The following is an 18114-nucleotide window of genomic DNA, read 5'->3' on the forward strand; positions in this document are numbered from 1 at the left end:
AAAATAATGAGAGGTCCTTTTTTCATAAGTAATCATTTGTTTGGTTTTGTTTGGATTGCCAGTGTAAACCTTTCTTTCTCTTGACCATAATATCAAGGATATGACCAATACGTATATGTGATAGGCATTATAATATCTGACCTCTGATTTCAGAATGTAAACTGTGCTGATATCTTTATCTAGGTGGGAGAAGCAAGAGCACTTTACAATCTTGGAAATGTGTATCACGCCAAAGGGAAAAGTTTTGGCTGCCCTGGTCCTCAGGACACAGGAGACTTTCCAGAAGAAGTGAGAAGCGCTCTGCAGGCAGCTGTGGATTATTATGAGTGAGTAGCACTGAGGCAGTCACGTGGCCCACCTAAGTGGATCCACCATACATTCTTTATCTGGTAGTAAGTTTCTACGTTTGGCAAAGATTTTTAAATTTGGGACTAGCAAGTAAAAATAAACCATCAAATTGTTACCGAAATGTCACAGTGATGTATTAGTAATAATTCCCTCCCTTGGAAAGCTTTCATTTAAACTGCAGACCAGTGCCACTTAGTGGCAAAAACAAATGGTTAGGCTAAGTTATCTGGAGTAAATTTAGTCTTAGATCAATAGAATTTCATAGAACTTCTTATCTATAGAGGCTCCAAGAATAACTCTGTCCTTGACTCTGGGCAGAAACCTGCCTGAATGGTTCAGTAAAGTGTTCCTAGCTATTTCCTATAATCACCCTCCATCTCAGACACATCTTTAAAATGTGGCACATTATGGCTGTAGGCTTAAGTTTGTTTTTTTTTTTAATAAAAAGATTTGTAAATCAAATCAATAAATTCTTTTTCTCAAACTTATTTTTTCACAACTTTTTGTTATCTCTTAGGGAAAACCTATCACTAGTGACTGCTTTGGGAGACCGAGCAGCCCAAGGACGTGCCTTTGGAAATCTCGGAAACACACATTACCTCCTGGGCAACTTCAGGGACGCAGTTATAGCTCATGAGCAGGTACAGCGCAAGGCTTTGGAGCCAAGTCATTTTCTCCATCAGTGTTTTGCACAGTGATTATATTATCCTTTCCTTATGGCTATATCTAATTAAAATTTTCTGTTTCAGCGTCTCCTTATAGCAAAAGAATTTGGAGATAAAGCAGCTGAAAGAAGAGCATATAGCAACCTTGGAAATGCATATATATTTCTTGGTGAATTTGAAACTGCCTCTGAATACTACAAGTTAGTCTGATATTTCTGTAGATAAATGTAAATTGAGTAGTTATGCTGTCATATGAAATCATAGGCTTTGGGTTTAAAACCTGCTTTTTGCTACATACTAGCAGCAGGAACTTGGGTTTCTAAGCCTCCTCGGTTTCTCATCTGTAACAGGCCATCAAGACTTTGCTTTGGGGATTGTTGTGAGGATTCAAAGGAAGAACATATTAAACACTCAGCATAATACCTGGTACACAGTGCTCAATAAATATTATTGTACCTAAGACTTAATAGCAGCAGTATGACCCCTTTATATTTTTACGAGTTTTTAATCTTCAAAACTGTTTTTAAATGAAATTCTTTTAAAGTTTTTAAAACCTGTTTAGCATGTGTACTGTGTATATTAACGTACTTTTTTTCACCCAATTATGGGTTTGCAGAAAGACCGCAAGAAAGCCTGGTAACAAAAATATGCCTTCATTTCCACCAGTGATCACTGAGTTTTTTCCCTTTTTGAGCAGTTCTCTTCCCACTCTCTCTGCCCATCTTTGATCCTCACTATAAGCTGAGGCCCTGCCCCATTCACTGACCTGAGAAGTTGGCAATCCCAGCTTCTTCTGTGGCAAGTCTTTCTAATCTGTCAGTAGGCTTGGAATATAGATGATAGCAGAGTTTAGACTGCCTAAGGCTGTCTGGTCTGTGCTTTCCAGATTGTTTGGAGTTTTCCCTGATTAGTGGGGATTGAAGGCCCATGCAGACAGACTTTGGCAGGAGCCAGTGTGAGTGAACCAAGGGCACTTGGTTGGTTTGTATTTATTGTTAAAGAATGTGAGAGGGTTCTGAATATTTTGTCATCTAAAGAAAAAAGGTAAAATTGCTTTAGGTCCATCTAAAAAACTAGAATGTTACCTTACCCTACTTTAAACATCGATTAATGGTATTTGTTGATTAGTTAGATATGAAATATCCTGCCAAATAAAATAGATCACTATATAAGTAGTATATATTCTAATTTAAAAAATAGGTTGCTTATATTTTAAAGCTAAAAGACACAGAAAAGTTTTAATTAATAAATGATGTACTTGTATTAAGTACTGAAAAGTTCTGTAGTAAAGTGGATGTTGGCTATTTAACTTAAAGAAGCATGAGTCTAAAGTAATGAAATTTACCCCCATCCCCTATAAGCAGCTAGAACTCAGAGCTTTACACATATTTTTAACCAATATTTTTGGAAATCACCTTTGGAATTATTTTCAGGGCCACTTAAGAAGACTATTTTAACATTATAGATCTATATCCTTCAGGAAGAGAGCAGTAGTTTGGTAAGCTTACTTTAGTAATTGAATTTGGTTTCAGAAAGATTTCTGATCATTTACAAATGAACTATACCCTCAGAGAATAATGGTGTGCCAGAAAGGGTCATGCCAGAGCATCTGAGGGCAACTGCAGAAATCTTCCAAAAATGTTTGAGCGGCTAGACACCGTTAACGTACATGTGTAGCCTCCCAAGGTGACAGCTTTGAAGGTATCGTCATTACATAGATAATTTCAGGTTTGTTTGCTTTTTAAAAAAAAGCCCATTATCATATACTTATTTTCATATAGTTATAATTGACATGAAGTATCATACTATTTAGCAGAAATTGTAGGAAAGAGTCATATGAATTATTGGATCCGAAAGCATCTATACGTTTAAGCACTGATGATAACAACAAAACAGAAGTAATATTTATTAGCATGTACTGTGAGCAAGATGCTATTCTTAGCACTTTGTACTAATTCATTTAATCCTCACAAACCCTGTGAGGTATCTCCCCATTTACTTACGAGGAAACTAGTGCATACAGAGGTTGAGTGACTTCCCCCAATTACAGAGCTAGAACCGTAACAGGCAAAGTTGGGATTTGAACCCAGACAGTCTGGCTCTAGGATCCCTGCTCTTAACTGCTTCCCTAGCTTCTCATTGATGATTTCGTATGTATTGGGTAGAATTTGGTTAATGTTTAAATGTAGTATTTAATATTTTTCATGAATTGGTGACTAACGGCCTACACATAAGAATTTAAGTATTTTAAGTTTTGACAAAATGTAAAGGCAACAGTATGATTGGAAAGAGAGGTTATGTGAACAAAAGTCTCTTTAAGTTATTGCCACTATAACAGGAAAAGGTTTTTCAAAAGTTAAAAATACTATGTTAATATTTAGAGGCACTTGATCTCATGTGTCACTACTCCTTTTCTCTGGAAAATTAATAGGGCTCTTATTATAAATGTCTGGATTTGTCTTTTTGTGGTTCCAAGTCATCTTTCTATTTCGTCTAAAAATAGTGCAGAAAATATGGGCTATTAGGCTTTAAAACAGATCTGCTTTAAAGGCAGGTTGGAAAAGTGAGAGTCTTATGATTATAGCCAAAAATAAAAATGATCATTATGTAAGAATTAATCTCTTCTTTTAGAAAGACACTACTATTGGCTCGACAGCTTAAAGACAGAGCTGTGGAAGCACAGTCTTGTTACAGTCTTGGAAACACATATACTTTGCTACAAGACTATGAAAAGGCCATTGATTATCATCTGAAGCACTTAGCAATCGCTCAGGAGCTAAAGGACAGGTATGTTGTATCCCTTTTACTATAGCTGTGGTAACACACAGGTATGCATTGTTCAAACCCTAGAATTTTTCCTTTAAATTTCTTTGTTTCCTTTTTAATTCCTTAAGGAATTTCCTCTATTTCAGTAACATTTTCTGCATATTATTGTTTGAAGGGCTAGCTTGTGGTAAGAGGATTAGACTGGTTCCTACAGCCTTGAACCAAGATCAGTCAATAGGTTGTCGACTGAAAAATAGTATCGACTAAGTGTTTAGTCACCAGAAAGGATTTATTCAGGAAAAAGAAAGGCTGGCAACCCAGTGCAGGCAGACATGGCAAGCCACGTGCATGCTCTGGCCTGCGTGCCAAGATGAGGGGCATTTATAGAAGGGAAAGGAAGTTAATGGAAGGGGAAGTTAGAACCACAGAGCTTTATTATAACAGAGTTCTTCCTGTAGGGTTCTCATGTATAGGGTTCTCACCATTATGTGAGTGCGAGAACTTCCATAAGCCCTAGCTCCTCCTGTAGATCCTCCCAACTGATTATATTTGCTTGGAGTTCCATTCATCTATCAAGGTCACAAACTCCATTGCCTACAAATGTCCTCCTGACTAGATGAGTGCGTGAATTGTGGTGAACTTGGAGATAGTAAGGCCCAATGTAAAGGGGACACCTGCCCCAAAACTCCAGCTAATTTTTGCCAGGCAGAAACACGGGTCCATTATGTCTAGATTCTCCTCTTTTTAAAGAGAAGCTAGATGTCCTGAGTTTTATATGTGATCTTCTATTTTTAGTGTTAATGGCTAATTTTTTCTCTCTACTGAATGACAAACAGCGTATCTGTGCAGGCCTTTAGTCTGTGATGTTTACTTTAGGAAGACAGATTTTTACCTCAGTATGAAGAACTTTTCTGTACAGTTGTTCAAAATGAAGTGTGCTACCTCAAGAGGTATTGGGTTCTCTCCCCCGATGGTGTTCAGACAGACTGAATGATTACCTAGTAAGGCTGTCATAGAAAGAAAATGGGGTAGTGAGACCGATCCCTGAGATTTGGTGATACATTGCATGTTTTGAAAAGATGCTTTAATACTTTGAGTTCAGTATTATCTGGGTATTCTAATATGTCTCGAGTATTATGATAGTATGTTCTTTATATGAAAGATCAAATACATCCAAAGCACTGTTTATACCTTTAATTACTGGTAGATAGCTTTTATTCTCTGTACAGACCTCCTTTCAGATAACTGCATGTTAGCTTTGAATTATTTTGTAGAATTGGTGAAGGAAGAGCATGTTGGAGCTTAGGAAATGCATACACTGCTCTAGGAAATCATGATCAAGCAATGCATTTTGCTGAAAAGCACTTGGAAATTTCAAGAGAGGTATGAAACTAAAAAATTGCTATCTATGCTATTGTGATTCACTTAATAGCATGTACAGTGAGCAAGATGCTTTCTTAGCACTTTATACTAATTTATTTAATCCTCACAAACCCTGTGAGATATCTCCCCATTTTACACATGAGGAAACTAGTGCATGGAGAGGTTGAGTGACTTTCCCCAGTTACAGAGCTAGTAACTGGCAAAATTGGGATTTGAACCCCAACGGTCTGGGAAAGTCCTATTCTCTAGATTGTTCCTATATGGCTCAGTAATAAATTTAATTATATATTCTGTTGGCATCAAAAGTGCAGAAAGCATTTTGATATACAGATCCGAGGTATGTTTGCCCTGTGCTTCATGTAGGAAGACAGGAAGATAAGGCTGGGCACAGGGGAATAGAAAGATCACCAAAGTAGGCCTCCATCATACCCCCATTTCTACATGGAAAAGTAGCATAGTTTGGAAGGGAAACATGGTTTTTTGCATCAAGGACTGGTTCCTGTTACAGCTCTGCCACTTGTTGGCTATTTGAGCTTGGAAACCTCTCAGGCTCATTTCTCTCATCTGTAAAATGGGAATAATATCCACCTTGCAAAGTATTATAAGGATTAGAGATAATGTATATATAATGTGTCAGCTTAACAAATAAATGTTAACTATTACTACAGTATGGATATAAAATATTCTAAGGAAATTTTATTCATGGGATACCAAGTTAATGTGTCACAGAATAACCACATTATTTAATATGATCACAGAGATTAAGAGCAATCTAATATTTAGAGAGCTAAAGAATTGATAGACTATAATTAGCTGTCCTGTTGTCATATTTTAGAAACTTTCCTTCTTTATACTTTAAAAAAGCTACTAATGAAAAACCCCACTTTCTTCGTAGTCTCATAGTTCTAATACAACTATTTTCATTTCTCTCTATTTTCTTCCAGTTTTAGATTCACAGCATTTTTCAACTGATTTTCACCATTCTTTGTCTTTAAGTATTACTCTAAAATGTAAATGCTTGTGGTTGTAGGTTGGGGATAGAAGTGGTGAACTAACAGCACGACTGAATCTCTCAGATCTTCAAATGGTTCTTGGTCTGAGCTACAGCACAAACAATTCAGTAATGTCTGAAAATATTGAAATTGATAACAGTTTGGATGGTAAGTAATTGGTCTGCAAAACCCAACTTCTTTACCTTAAGATTTATATTTATCGCATGTTTACCATATTCAGAGAGAATATAGAACGTAAGAAGCTCAACTTTTTACTAACAGAAGTTAATGAAATTGAAACAAAATTCAGGAGAGAGAATAAAAAACACACAAATCTGTTTCTTTAAAAAGACTGACAAATCTACAGCAAGGTTATCCAAGAAAAAAAAAAAGAGAAGGGGGACATAATATAGATGCAGCAGAGGTTAAAAAGGTAAAGAGATTATCCTGAATAATTTTATAAAAATATATTTGAAAACCTAGGAGAGATGGACACTTTCTAGAAAAACAACTTACCAAAACTGAATCAAGAAAAAAATAAAAAAATCTAATTGTAGAATGCAGTGTGAATGGCATCGCTAATTCCTAAAACCATGAAGAAATGATCAGTAATTTTAAAGCTTCCCACTAAGAAAATACATGGCCAAGATGATTCTACAAGTGAGATCTACCAAACATTCAAGAAAATTGATTCCAACCTTCCACAAAATTTTGTAGATAACTAGAAAAAGGGGAACACTTTATCAGCCTTTCTGAACCAGTACAACGTTGATATCCAAACTAGATACAAGTAAGGTAAATTATTGGTCAGTCTTTTCTCATGAACATAGATGCAAAAATTCTAAACAAAATATTAGGAAACCAAATCCAGCAATGTATTTAAAATAAACAGGCATGTAAGTGGATTGAACACTGGTAAATCGATTAATATAATTCACCAATAAACATAGTAAAGGAGAAAACAGTCCAAATATCCAAATATATCATTAATATTATTAAATGTAAATGTTCCATTTAAAGGACAGAAGTGTCAGATTAGAAAAAGAGTAAAATCCAAGTTAATGCAAGAGAAATATCTAAAATGTAAGGATATTATAAGCCAGAAAGTAAAAGGATAGAAAAAGATACATTATGGAAAAACAAATCAAAAGAAATCTCATATAGTGTATTAATATCAGATAAAATATGCTTGAGGGCAAAAGAGCTTGTTAGAAATGAAGAGGGTCGCTTCACAGTGGTGCTGCATAATGGTTAACAGTTCAATTCACCAGGAAGATAAAAGCCTTAAGTTTGTATGTTCCTAATAAGCCTAATAACAAAGCTTCGGAGTACGTAAAGCAAAATTGACCAAACTGAAAGGAGAAATGGGGAAATCCAGAATCATAATGGGAAATTTTAACACATTTCTTTCTGTAATTGCTCACATCAGAAAACTAAAGATGTCAATGCTCCCCAAACTGATATAAATCAATGCACTGCCAAGCAATTCACAACAAGTCTTTGTGGAACTTGGTGAGGTCATTTTGGTCTGAGAACTCTTAAAGCCAAAACATTCCTGATGAAAACCAAGAAATGAGACGTGCTTTATCTGCAGATAAAGATTATAAAGCTACAATAAGTAAGGCTGTGTGCTACTGGCACTGAGACAGACAAACCAGTGGAATGGAATATAGAGCCTGTGTTTATATTCATTGCATATATGGAAACTAATATCTTAAAAGAATAAATTCTTGCTATATTAAAGGTTTAATTAGGGAAGACAGATTGACAACAATAATGATAATGCTGGCCAACACTTCATGAATGCTTACTGCTTACCAAGCATTGTACTGACCCCTTTACAGATAATGATGAGTTTATCATCACACAATGTTAAGAGGTAGATATTGTTCTTTACATATGAGGAAACCAAATCACAGAGAGGTAATTGCCCAAGGTCATCCCACGAGTGAATAGTCTGCCTTTAGAGTCCATGCTCAATCAGTATGCTGTAATACCTCTGAAAATAAAGGAGAATATCTTCGTGATATCAGAGGGGAAGGACTTCTCAAGACACGAAAACAAAACCATTAAGGAAAAAACTGACATTGAAATTAAGAACTTCATTTCATTAAAAGAAACCATAAAGAGATAACAAAAACTGAGAGGACATTTGCCACACATATGATTAAAAAGGGATTTGTATACTCAATGTATAACAACTCCTATGAATTAAAAACAAGACAAATAACCCAACTTAAAAATGGACAGAAGTGAAGAACAGAAGAAACACAGATAGCCCATAAGTATATGAAAAAATATTTAACTTCATTTAATCAGGGAAATCCACAGTGAGGTAATACTGAAAGCCTATGAGGTGGACAAAAATTAAAAAGTCTGATAATAACTGGTGTTGAAATGATGTGGGGAATGGACTCTCTTATGCAATATTGATGGAAATAGAAACTGGTATGTTTTAAAGAACAGTCTGGCAACATTCTGGTAAAGTTGAAGATGTACCAAGCTTATGATCCATCAAGTCCACTTCCAGTGTAAACTAAGATTTCCAAGAATTTCTGGAGTAGTATTGCTTATAACAAAAAATTGGAAGCAACCTAAATATCTGTCACCAGTAGAATGGATAAATAATTTCCTAGTCCTAAAATGGCAATGAAAATTAAACTACACGAATGAACTTGAGTGACTCACAAAGGTAAGGTTGCTCAAAGGAAACAAGATAGAGGATATATATAGTATGAGACCATTTATATAACGTTATGTATGTAATAAACTTTATTGCTTAGAGATATACACATACGAATAAAAATATGAAAAAATCACAGGAAGAGAGGGAAGTTATGGGGGGAATTACACAAGGGGGAATTTAATGTGTTGGGGATGGTTTATTTTTTAAGCTGGGTATTAGATATGTATTCCTTATGTCTTTCAAAGTATTGCTTAATCTTTACAAGATTGGATATGAAAGGTTTTTAATGCTAATTTTATTGAAAATAAATTTTAAGGACCTTTTTATTTAACGTTTCCTGACTGGCAGTAAATCTGTCATCTAATGAGATCTTTTTTCTTTTTTTTTGAATCTAATGAGATCTTAAAATGGAAATGGGTAACTCAGAAAAAAATAGCACTGGGATATTATTTTGATTCTTATCTCAAAATTGACAGCCTAAAGCCTTTTCCTTATGTTTTTACTTAGATCACTATGGTTTGTTTGGTCGTGTTTTTTGTTCTGTTTTGTTTTTTAAGCTAGATAGTATAAAACCAATTATTATAAAATGCCTTTTCTAAATTAAGGGGTAATGTTAGAAACCAAAGTTAATTTCCAATCAAAATTTAACTTCCTTACATCAGAGCATTTTAGATCGAGTATATGTTCTATTTTTATGCAGTTGGTATGGAAAATTATTCTTAAAGGAATACATTTGTACATGTTTCCTCCTTTCATATGGGTTTGTGTAACAAACTTTAAAATTGAATAATGAATAACATAGTGATGCTGAATTTGTAGTCTTAAGGGCTCTCTGGTTTATTTTTTTTTTTTTACAAAGGTGCACGCCCCAAGTTAGGACGCCGACACAGTATGGAAAACATGGAACTTATGAAGTTAACACCAGAAAAGGTTGACAGTTTTTATGTTTCAAATTTATTGAACTATTATAATAAAATATTTTAGTAATGTTTAATTTAAATGAAAGTTTATATTTTTATAAAATTACAAAATTATTTTTTTAATGTATAGTTCATTCACATTATTCATGGATTCCATATTTACAAATTTGGCTACTTGCTAAAACTTTTATTTATTTATTTATTTTATTGGGGAATATTGGGGAGCAGTGTGTTTCTCCAGGGCTCATCAGCTCCAAGTCGTCCTTCCATCTAGTTGTGGAGGGCGCAGCTCACTGGCCTATGTGGGAATCGAACCTGTTCAGAGCTCTCGCACCCTGTTCAGAGCTCGCACTCTAACCAACTGAGCCATCCAACTGCCACACTAAGATTTATTTGTAATTTCCAAATAAATATTTGTGGTGCTTCCCCCCACCATGTATGATCTCCTGTTTTTTTGTTTTTTGAGGTGTCATTGAGGTAAATGTAATGTTATATTAGTTACAACATAATGATTTGAGGTATAAATGTAATATGTTAGTTTCAAGTGTACAGCATAATGATTTGCTATTTCTATATATTGAAATGATCACCACAAAAAGTCTACTTAACATCCGTCACCATACATAGTTACAGAATTTTGTCTTATCATGAGAACTGATTTACTCTTAGCAACTTTCAAATATACAGTACAGTATTAGTAACTGTGGTCGCCATGCTGTACATTATATCTTCATAACTTGTTTTATAACTGGAAGTTTGTACCTTTTGACTCCCTTCAACCATTTCATCTGCCTCCCACCTCCCATCTCTGGCAACCACCAATCTGTTCCCTTCATCACTGAGCTTGGTTTATTTTTGCTTTGGTTTTTTATTTTATTTTCTTTTTTTTTTTATTCCACATATAAATGAGATCATAGGTATCCGACTTTCTCTGACTGAATTATTTCACTTAGCATAATGCCCTGAAGGTCCATCCATGTTGTCACGAATGGCAAGATTTCGTTCATTTTATGGCTGCATAATATCCCACTGTACATATGGTCATGTGCTGCTCAGCGACAGGGATGCCTTCTAAGAAATGCGTCATTAGGCAATTTTGTCATTGTATGAACTACGTAGAGAGCACTTACACAAACCTAGTTGATATAGCCTGCTACATACGTAGGCGATATGCTATAGCCTGTTGTTCCTAACAAGCCTGTACAGCACGTTACTGTACAAAACAACACAAGATTAAACCAAGCACAAGAGAAAATGATGAAATCAAGGGATGTAGTAAGCAGATGTATAAGGCTGCTGCCGGTGTAACACAGCATAGTGTTTTACAGCAAATTTTTATAAGTAGAAAGAGTACACTCTAAAATAATAAAAAGAATAGTATACTAAATACCTAAACCAGCAACATAGTCATTTATTATCAAGTATCATGTACATAATTGTACTTGCTGTACTTTTATATGATTGGCAACTCAGTAGCTCTGTTTACAGCAGCAGCACCACAGACACGTGAGGATGCATTGCACTACGACGTCACTAAAGCTATGGGAAATTTTCAACTCTGTTATAATCTTAAGGTACCACCATCATACACGCTGTCTGTCAGTGACCAAAACATTGTTATTCAGTGCATGACTATATACCGTAATTTCTTTATGCACTCATCCGTCAGTGGACACTCAGGTTGCTTCTAGGCTGTTGTAAATGGTGCTGCAGTGAACACAGGGGTGCTATGTCTTTGCAAATTAGTGTTTTCATTTTCTTCAGATAAATACCCATAAGGGGAATTTCTGGGTTGTATGTTAGCTCAATTTTTAATTTTTTGAGGAATTTCTATACTTTTTCCATAGCAGCTGCGCCAATTTGCAGTCCCACCAACAGTGCACGAGGGTTCTCTTTTCTCCACGTCCTCACTATTACTTCTTATTTGTTGATTTACTGATGATAGCCATTCTGACAGGTGTGAATTGGTATCTCATTTTGGTTTTGATTTACATTTACCTGATGATTCATGATGGTGAGCATCTTTTCATATCTGTTGGCCATCTGTATGTCCTCTTGGGAGGAATGTCTGTTCAAGTCCTCTGCCTATTTTTTAATTGTACAGGTTTTTTTATTTGGTGTTACACTGTATGAGTTCCCTATAAATTTTGGATATTAACCCCTTATTGGATTTGTGAATATCTTCTCCCATTCAGTAGGTTGTCTTTTCGTTGTGTTGAGTTTCCTTGGTTGTATAGAAACTTTTTAGTTTGATGTAGTCCTGTTTGTTTCTTTTTGCTTTTGTGGCCCTTGCCTGAGGAGACACATCCAAAAAGATATTAAGACTGATGTCAACTCAAGAACAAAAAGACAAACAGTCCAATTAAAAAATGGGCAGAGGACCGGAATAGACATTTCTCCAAAGAGGTCATACAGATGGCCAACAGACATATGAAAAGATGCTGAACATCACTAATCATCAGAGAAATGCAAATAAAAACCACAATGAGATATCACCTCACCCCAGTCAGAATGGCTATCATCAACAAGACAACTAATAACAAGTGTTGGAGAGGCTGTGGAGAAAAAGGAACTTTCATACACTGTTGGTGGGAATGCAGGTTGGTCCAGCCGCTGTGGAAGGCAGTGTGGAGGTTCCTCAAAAAATTAAGAATAGAATTACCATATGACCCAGCAATCCCTCTTCAGGGTATATACCCCAAAAATCTGAAAACATTGATCCGTAAAGATATATGTACTCTGATGTTCACTGCAGCTTTATCTATGGTGGCCAAGAAATGGAAACAACCAAAGTATCCTTCAATAATTGGGTAAAGATGTGGTATATATACACAATGGAATACTATTCTGCCATAAGAAAAGATGAAATAGTGCCATTTGGGACATCATGAATGGATCTTGATATTGTTATGCTAAGCAAAATAAGTCAAGACATAAAAAGTCAAGAATCATCACTTCACTGATATGTGGGATATAAAACTGAAAGCAACAAAGGAACAAGACAAACAAACAAAAACTCATAGACACAACCATTTAGTGGTTAACAGAGGGTAAGGGGGAAGGGAGGATAGTAGAAGAGGGTAAAGGAAGCCAAATATATGGTGATGGAAGAACTGACTCTGGGTGGTGAACACACAATATGATATATTAGTTGGTGTATTACAGAATTGTATACTTGAAACCTATGCAATTTTACTAACCATTGTCACCCCAATAAATTTTAATTAAAAAAAAAAAAGACTGATGTCAAAGAGTTTACTGCCTGTTTTCTTCTAGAATTTTTATGGTTTCAGGTCTTACATTTAAGTCTTTAATCCATTTTGAGTTTATTTTTGTATGTGATGTAAGAAGGGTCCAGTTTCATTTTTTTACATGTATCTGTCCAGTTTTCCCAGCACCACTTATTGAACACTGTCTTTACTCCATTGTACGTATATCCTTACCACCTGTCATAAATTAATTGACCATAAAATTAAGGCTTTATTTTTGGGCTTTCTATTCTATTACATTGATCTATACATAGCTGTTTTTATTCCAGTACCATACTGTTTTGATTATTGTAGCTTTGTAATTTAGTTTTGAAATCAGGGAGTCTGGTACCTTCCACTTTTGTTCTTTCTCAAGGTTTGAAAATACTTTTTTCCTACTCTCACATTTGATTGGTAATTTTGCTGACTGTGGAATTACTGGTTAGAAATGGTTTTCATTCATAATTTTAAAGACACTGTTCCATTCTGTATTCTTCAGTATTTTTGTTGAGATGTCCAAATAACTATATAGGAAACATTTAAAATTTTTTACATTTCCTCTTGGGATTCAGGTGCAGTTTTATGTTCTAACATCAAGGGCCATTTATTTTTTCTCTGATCAGTAGATCCTGAAATCCACTCTAGCAAATAATTTCCCCTTATAACCTGTGTGAGAAAAGGAATGAAAAATGAAGCTCCACTGTGACTGCAGATAGCTGGTTTGGTTCACTTACTAGCTATGTGTCTCACTTAAGTCATTAGCCTTGGCAGGAGCTATTCTAATTTGTGCCCCATGGGGGAATATTCTGGGTTGATGGAAATGTTCTGTTCTGGTTGGGGTAGAGGTTATATATCTTTCGACTACACACTTAAAATCTGTGCATTTAACTATATGTGTACCTATGACAAGTGCCCCATCAAATCATCAACTACTACATAACATGGACATTAGTTACTTGCAAATACTTAAGACAATGTTAAAGCTGCAGATGTCACATATATGTACTCTATATTTGTCCTTTAGACTCAATATTTGTTATTTTTACTCTGTTATTTAAATATTGTGCAAAACAGAAACACATTCAGATACAGACAACAAATTAATGGCTGTCAGGTGGGAGTGGGGCTTGGGGGCTGGGGTGAAAAAAGCAAAGGGAATAAGAGGTACAAATTGGTAGTTGCAAAATAGTCACGGGTATGTAAAGTACAGCACAGGGAATATAGTCAATAATATTGTAATAACTATGTGCAGTGCCAGGTCGGTACTAGTCAGGGGGATTACTTTGTAAAGTCTATAAATATCTAATCACTGCTGTACACCTGAAACTAATATGTCAACTCTAATTGAAAAATATTTTTTAACTAAAAAGTTCAAATCTATGTTACCATTCTAAAAAGCTTGTTATGTATTAGGTTGGGGCAAAAGTAATTGCAGTTCAAAAGGTTAAAAAAAAAAAATGCAAAATCCGCAATTACTTTTGCACCAACCTAATATATTTAAACCAAATCTAGACCTATATAAATTGCTGATTATGTTTTGCCTATTGAGAATTTATGACAAAAGAGAATTTAGTGACAAATAATTTTAGTACTCAAAACTACAATTCTATTGACAAAAAATTACTGCTATGTATTAGATGTTAAATTTTACAGTTAAAATTCTACATATATGCAAAATTTTCAGTTGTTAACAGATTTTTAAGTAACTTACATCCAGAATAAAAGTTTGGCTCCTCTGACCATCGAGATTTCATTTTTATCGGATTTTGGCAAACTTTCTTATTCTTAGCTTCTTAAAAAGAATCATTTTAATGTTTTGATAGTAAGAAATCCGCAGTATATATTTGGTATGAGCTATTGAAAACAGTGAAATATACTGGCAAAAAGGAATTGATTAAAAGATCTAAGCTCCCCTTCCTCCAATACTAAATGAGTGCAGATGTAAGTGAATATTACAGAAAAACAGAGATAGCTTTGGTGTTTTCGTCATGCTTGTTTTATTTATGTTTAAAATTTTGTAGGTACAGAACTGGAACAGTGAAATTCTTGCTAAACAAAAACCTCTTCTTGCCAAACCTTCTGCAAAGCTACTCTTTGTCAACAGATTGAAAGGGAAAAAATACAAAACTGGTTCCTCCACTAAAGTTCTCCAAGATGCCAGTAATTCCATTGATCACCGGATTCTGAATTCTCAGAGGGTATGTTTGAAATAAATTTTAAGTACAGTAGCCTCCTCCCCCCCCCCCACCTACGTTTTGCTAAAGTTTCAATTCCCTGTGGTCAGCTGCAGTCCAAAAATATTAAATGGAAAATTCCAGAATAAACAATCCATAAGTTTTAAATTTTGTACCATTCTGATGAAAATTTTGCACTGTCCTGCCCTGGACGTGAACCATCCCTTTGTCCAGCGTGTCCACACTGTATACGTGACCCACCTGTTAGTCATTTAGTAGCCATCTCAGTTATCAGATCAACTGTCGAGGTATTGCAGTGCTTGTGTTCAGTGACCCTGATTTTACTTAATGGCCCCAAAGCGCTAGACTAGTGATGCTGGCAATTCCGATATGACAAAAGAAGCTATAAACTTTGAGCCTGGGCCTGTATCACTAATATTTGCGTAATTCCTTATATGAAGTGTATTTCTTTAGCCTTAAAAATACAAGGATTAAAAACTAAAATAACTAGAAATGCTTTTTGTCAGTTTGATTGAAATAACTTTATTAACAATGTTGTCATCTTGTATTATTTTTACAAAAAATGTCAGTTTTTATTTTAAATCTTCATCTTGACCTTTTGCATTTCATGTGTCAAGATACTGTTCCATTCATGATCTAAGGATAATGCTGGCATATTTAGATTTTCTCTCAATATTTCAGAAAATCAGTGCAGATACTATTGGAGATGAAGGGTTTTTTGACCTATTAAGCCGATTTCAAAGCAATCGGATGGATGATCAGCGGTGCTGCTTACAGGAAAAGAACTGCACGACAGCTGCAACTGCAGCTGCTTCCACTCCCCCTAGAATGGTGCTAAAAAGTAAGTTATGCTTCTCCCCTGGTTTTAATAGTTCCCTTTGATATTCTTGTGATTTATTTCTGAGAATTTAGTTCTCATCATAGGAGGAACAATAGATGAGGCTGAATCCAGGTATATCTGAAATTCTGGTATTTGTGCAGTTCAAAAAAAGGTTATGTTTCAGTTTCCCTAAGTTTAACTATATCACACTGCGCCCCCCCCCCCCCCACTTTCTTTAGGGCTGGGAAAAAAAATCTAAACTTTAACAAGTAAAAATGAGGAAAAAAATTATCCGTACTTTATAAATTATACGTAAAATGCAAATGCTTCATAGCCAGATTAAGAAAGAAAAGCCAAGACAGACTGAAGAGGAACCTGTGGCAAAGGCTGAGGCTGGGCCTGCCTGAGCCTTAGAAAGGTCTAAAATAGGCGACAAGTTTTTCTGTTTCAGCTGCCAAATGACTTCATTTGGCTTTGCCAGCAGCACTTAAGTTTAGTAAGCTAAATGGTTCCTATCCAGGGCATGGAATGAAAACAGTCCCATTCATCGTGGTCTGAGATACTGTGTAAAACAATTTACCTTCCAGAATCTAGCCCTGTATCTTATAAAGAACATGTTGGGTGGGCATTAGATAAGGAAATGTAGTCGAGTCATAATAACCAGCAAGTGGGTCATTTCAAGTATTCTGGGATTCACTCTTCTCCCCATGTAGTGACAGGCCCCAGACGGTCAGTGACTCAGTGACAGCTCAGGCAGGGCAGGGCAGGCAGGTGTTGGGACTGAACAAAGCAGAAAGGAATTGTATGTGTATAATATGCTTCAGTGTTTCTGTAACATTTGGGTTTTGTCCTGTTCATAGCACCATCTGTTCCCGTGGTGTCCCCCAACACGGATGAGTTTTTAGATCTTCTTGCCAGTTCACAGAGCCGCCGCCTGGATGACCAGAGGGCCAGTTTCAGTAATTTGCCGGGGCTCCGCCTGACACAGAACCACAATCAGTCTGTGCTTGGCCACCTGATGACCAGTGACATCAAAGAGCCTGATGAAGACTTCTTTGACATCCTTGTAAAATGTCAGGTGTGTCTGCATGTTTTCATCACCCAGAGGCTGTTGAGAGCTTTGGCAGAATGTTCGTTCTAATGTGGGAGGCAGGCTGTTCTTCAGGGGCCCGTCAGATGCAGCACAGCCGTGTGACAGCTTGTTTTGTGTTCCTTTTGGCTGCGGAGGTGAGATGCTGCTGACGTGGAGAGGAGGCTATAAAGGCTGTGGGACAAAACCTGAAGAGAGCCCCCGTTTCCCAAATTTTAGGAGAAGCATCAGCAACAAGCAGTGATGAGCATGGGGGTCTAGCTGGGCCCCGTCTAGACAGTTTACCATCTGGGAGAAATGTACAGATTGAGACAGATTTCATACTTTAACGAAAGTAATTAAGGAATCTCTCAAATGGCTTGGACAGGCTCATGAGAAAAATAAGCATTATTTTCACTAAAAAGAGATATTTCCTCTGCCTGGCCTTAGTTGAACCTGCGTTTCAAGTTTTCTTTCATTCATTCAGCAAAATTATTGATCACCTCTTATGTTCTGAGTGCTATTCCACACATTGGAGATACACTTGCTTTTTAAAGGATCCTACATTTTAGTTAGAGAGTAAGTGTGTATATATGTAGATAAATAGTATCTATTTATCAGGTACAATAAACTGCTGTAAAGAAAATTAAAGCAAGATAAAGGTTGTGGGTATCCAGGGAGGGTGGTTGGGGAAGACAGTTGAACAGAGACCACAATGAGGAGCAGCCAGCCATGTGAATAGTGAAGCCGCGCAGAGACAAAGTCCCCAAAAGCTTAACAGGTTCAGGGGTGGCAGTGACTGGCGTGCAGCACGGCTCGGGGAGAGGGGTACGAGACGAGGAGGAAGCAAGCAGGGCCTACGCCGTACAGGCCTTGGTGAGGTCGTGTTGCCGATGTGGCAGGAGACATTGGAGGCTTCTGTTCTACAAGATCATCTGGCTATTCTTGAAAGACTCGAGGGGCAAAGGGTAGAGGGTCTTGTTAGTAAGAAAACCAGCGAGGAAACTAATTTAGACATGTTA

General features: G+C 36.2%; 1 protein-coding gene across 2 annotated transcripts in view; it reads left to right on the plus strand.

Annotated features, from left to right (window-relative positions):
- GPSM2 (G protein signaling modulator 2) overlaps positions 1-18114 on the plus strand; it is a 49023-nt gene that overhangs the window by 25974 nt on the left and 4935 nt on the right. For both annotated transcript variants that reach the window (XM_019730541.3, XM_019730544.3), the window contains exons 5-14: positions 184-326; positions 866-989; positions 1098-1213; positions 3645-3800; positions 5054-5162; positions 6193-6322; positions 9700-9770; positions 15030-15206; positions 15885-16044; positions 16884-17101. In XM_019730541.3, coding sequence (XP_019586100.3) covers positions 184-326; positions 866-989; positions 1098-1213; positions 3645-3800; positions 5054-5162; positions 6193-6322; positions 9700-9770; positions 15030-15206; positions 15885-16044; positions 16884-17101 — 1404 coding nt within the window. The remainder of the gene's footprint in view (positions 1-183; positions 327-865; positions 990-1097; positions 1214-3644; positions 3801-5053; positions 5163-6192; positions 6323-9699; positions 9771-15029; positions 15207-15884; positions 16045-16883; positions 17102-18114) is intronic.

This window comes from Rhinolophus sinicus, chromosome 7 (assembly GCF_057876585.1).
Source record: "Rhinolophus sinicus isolate RSI-liver-muscle chromosome 7, RSI-T2T, whole genome shotgun sequence".
Taxonomy (NCBI): Eukaryota; Metazoa; Chordata; class Mammalia; order Chiroptera; family Rhinolophidae; genus Rhinolophus; species Rhinolophus sinicus.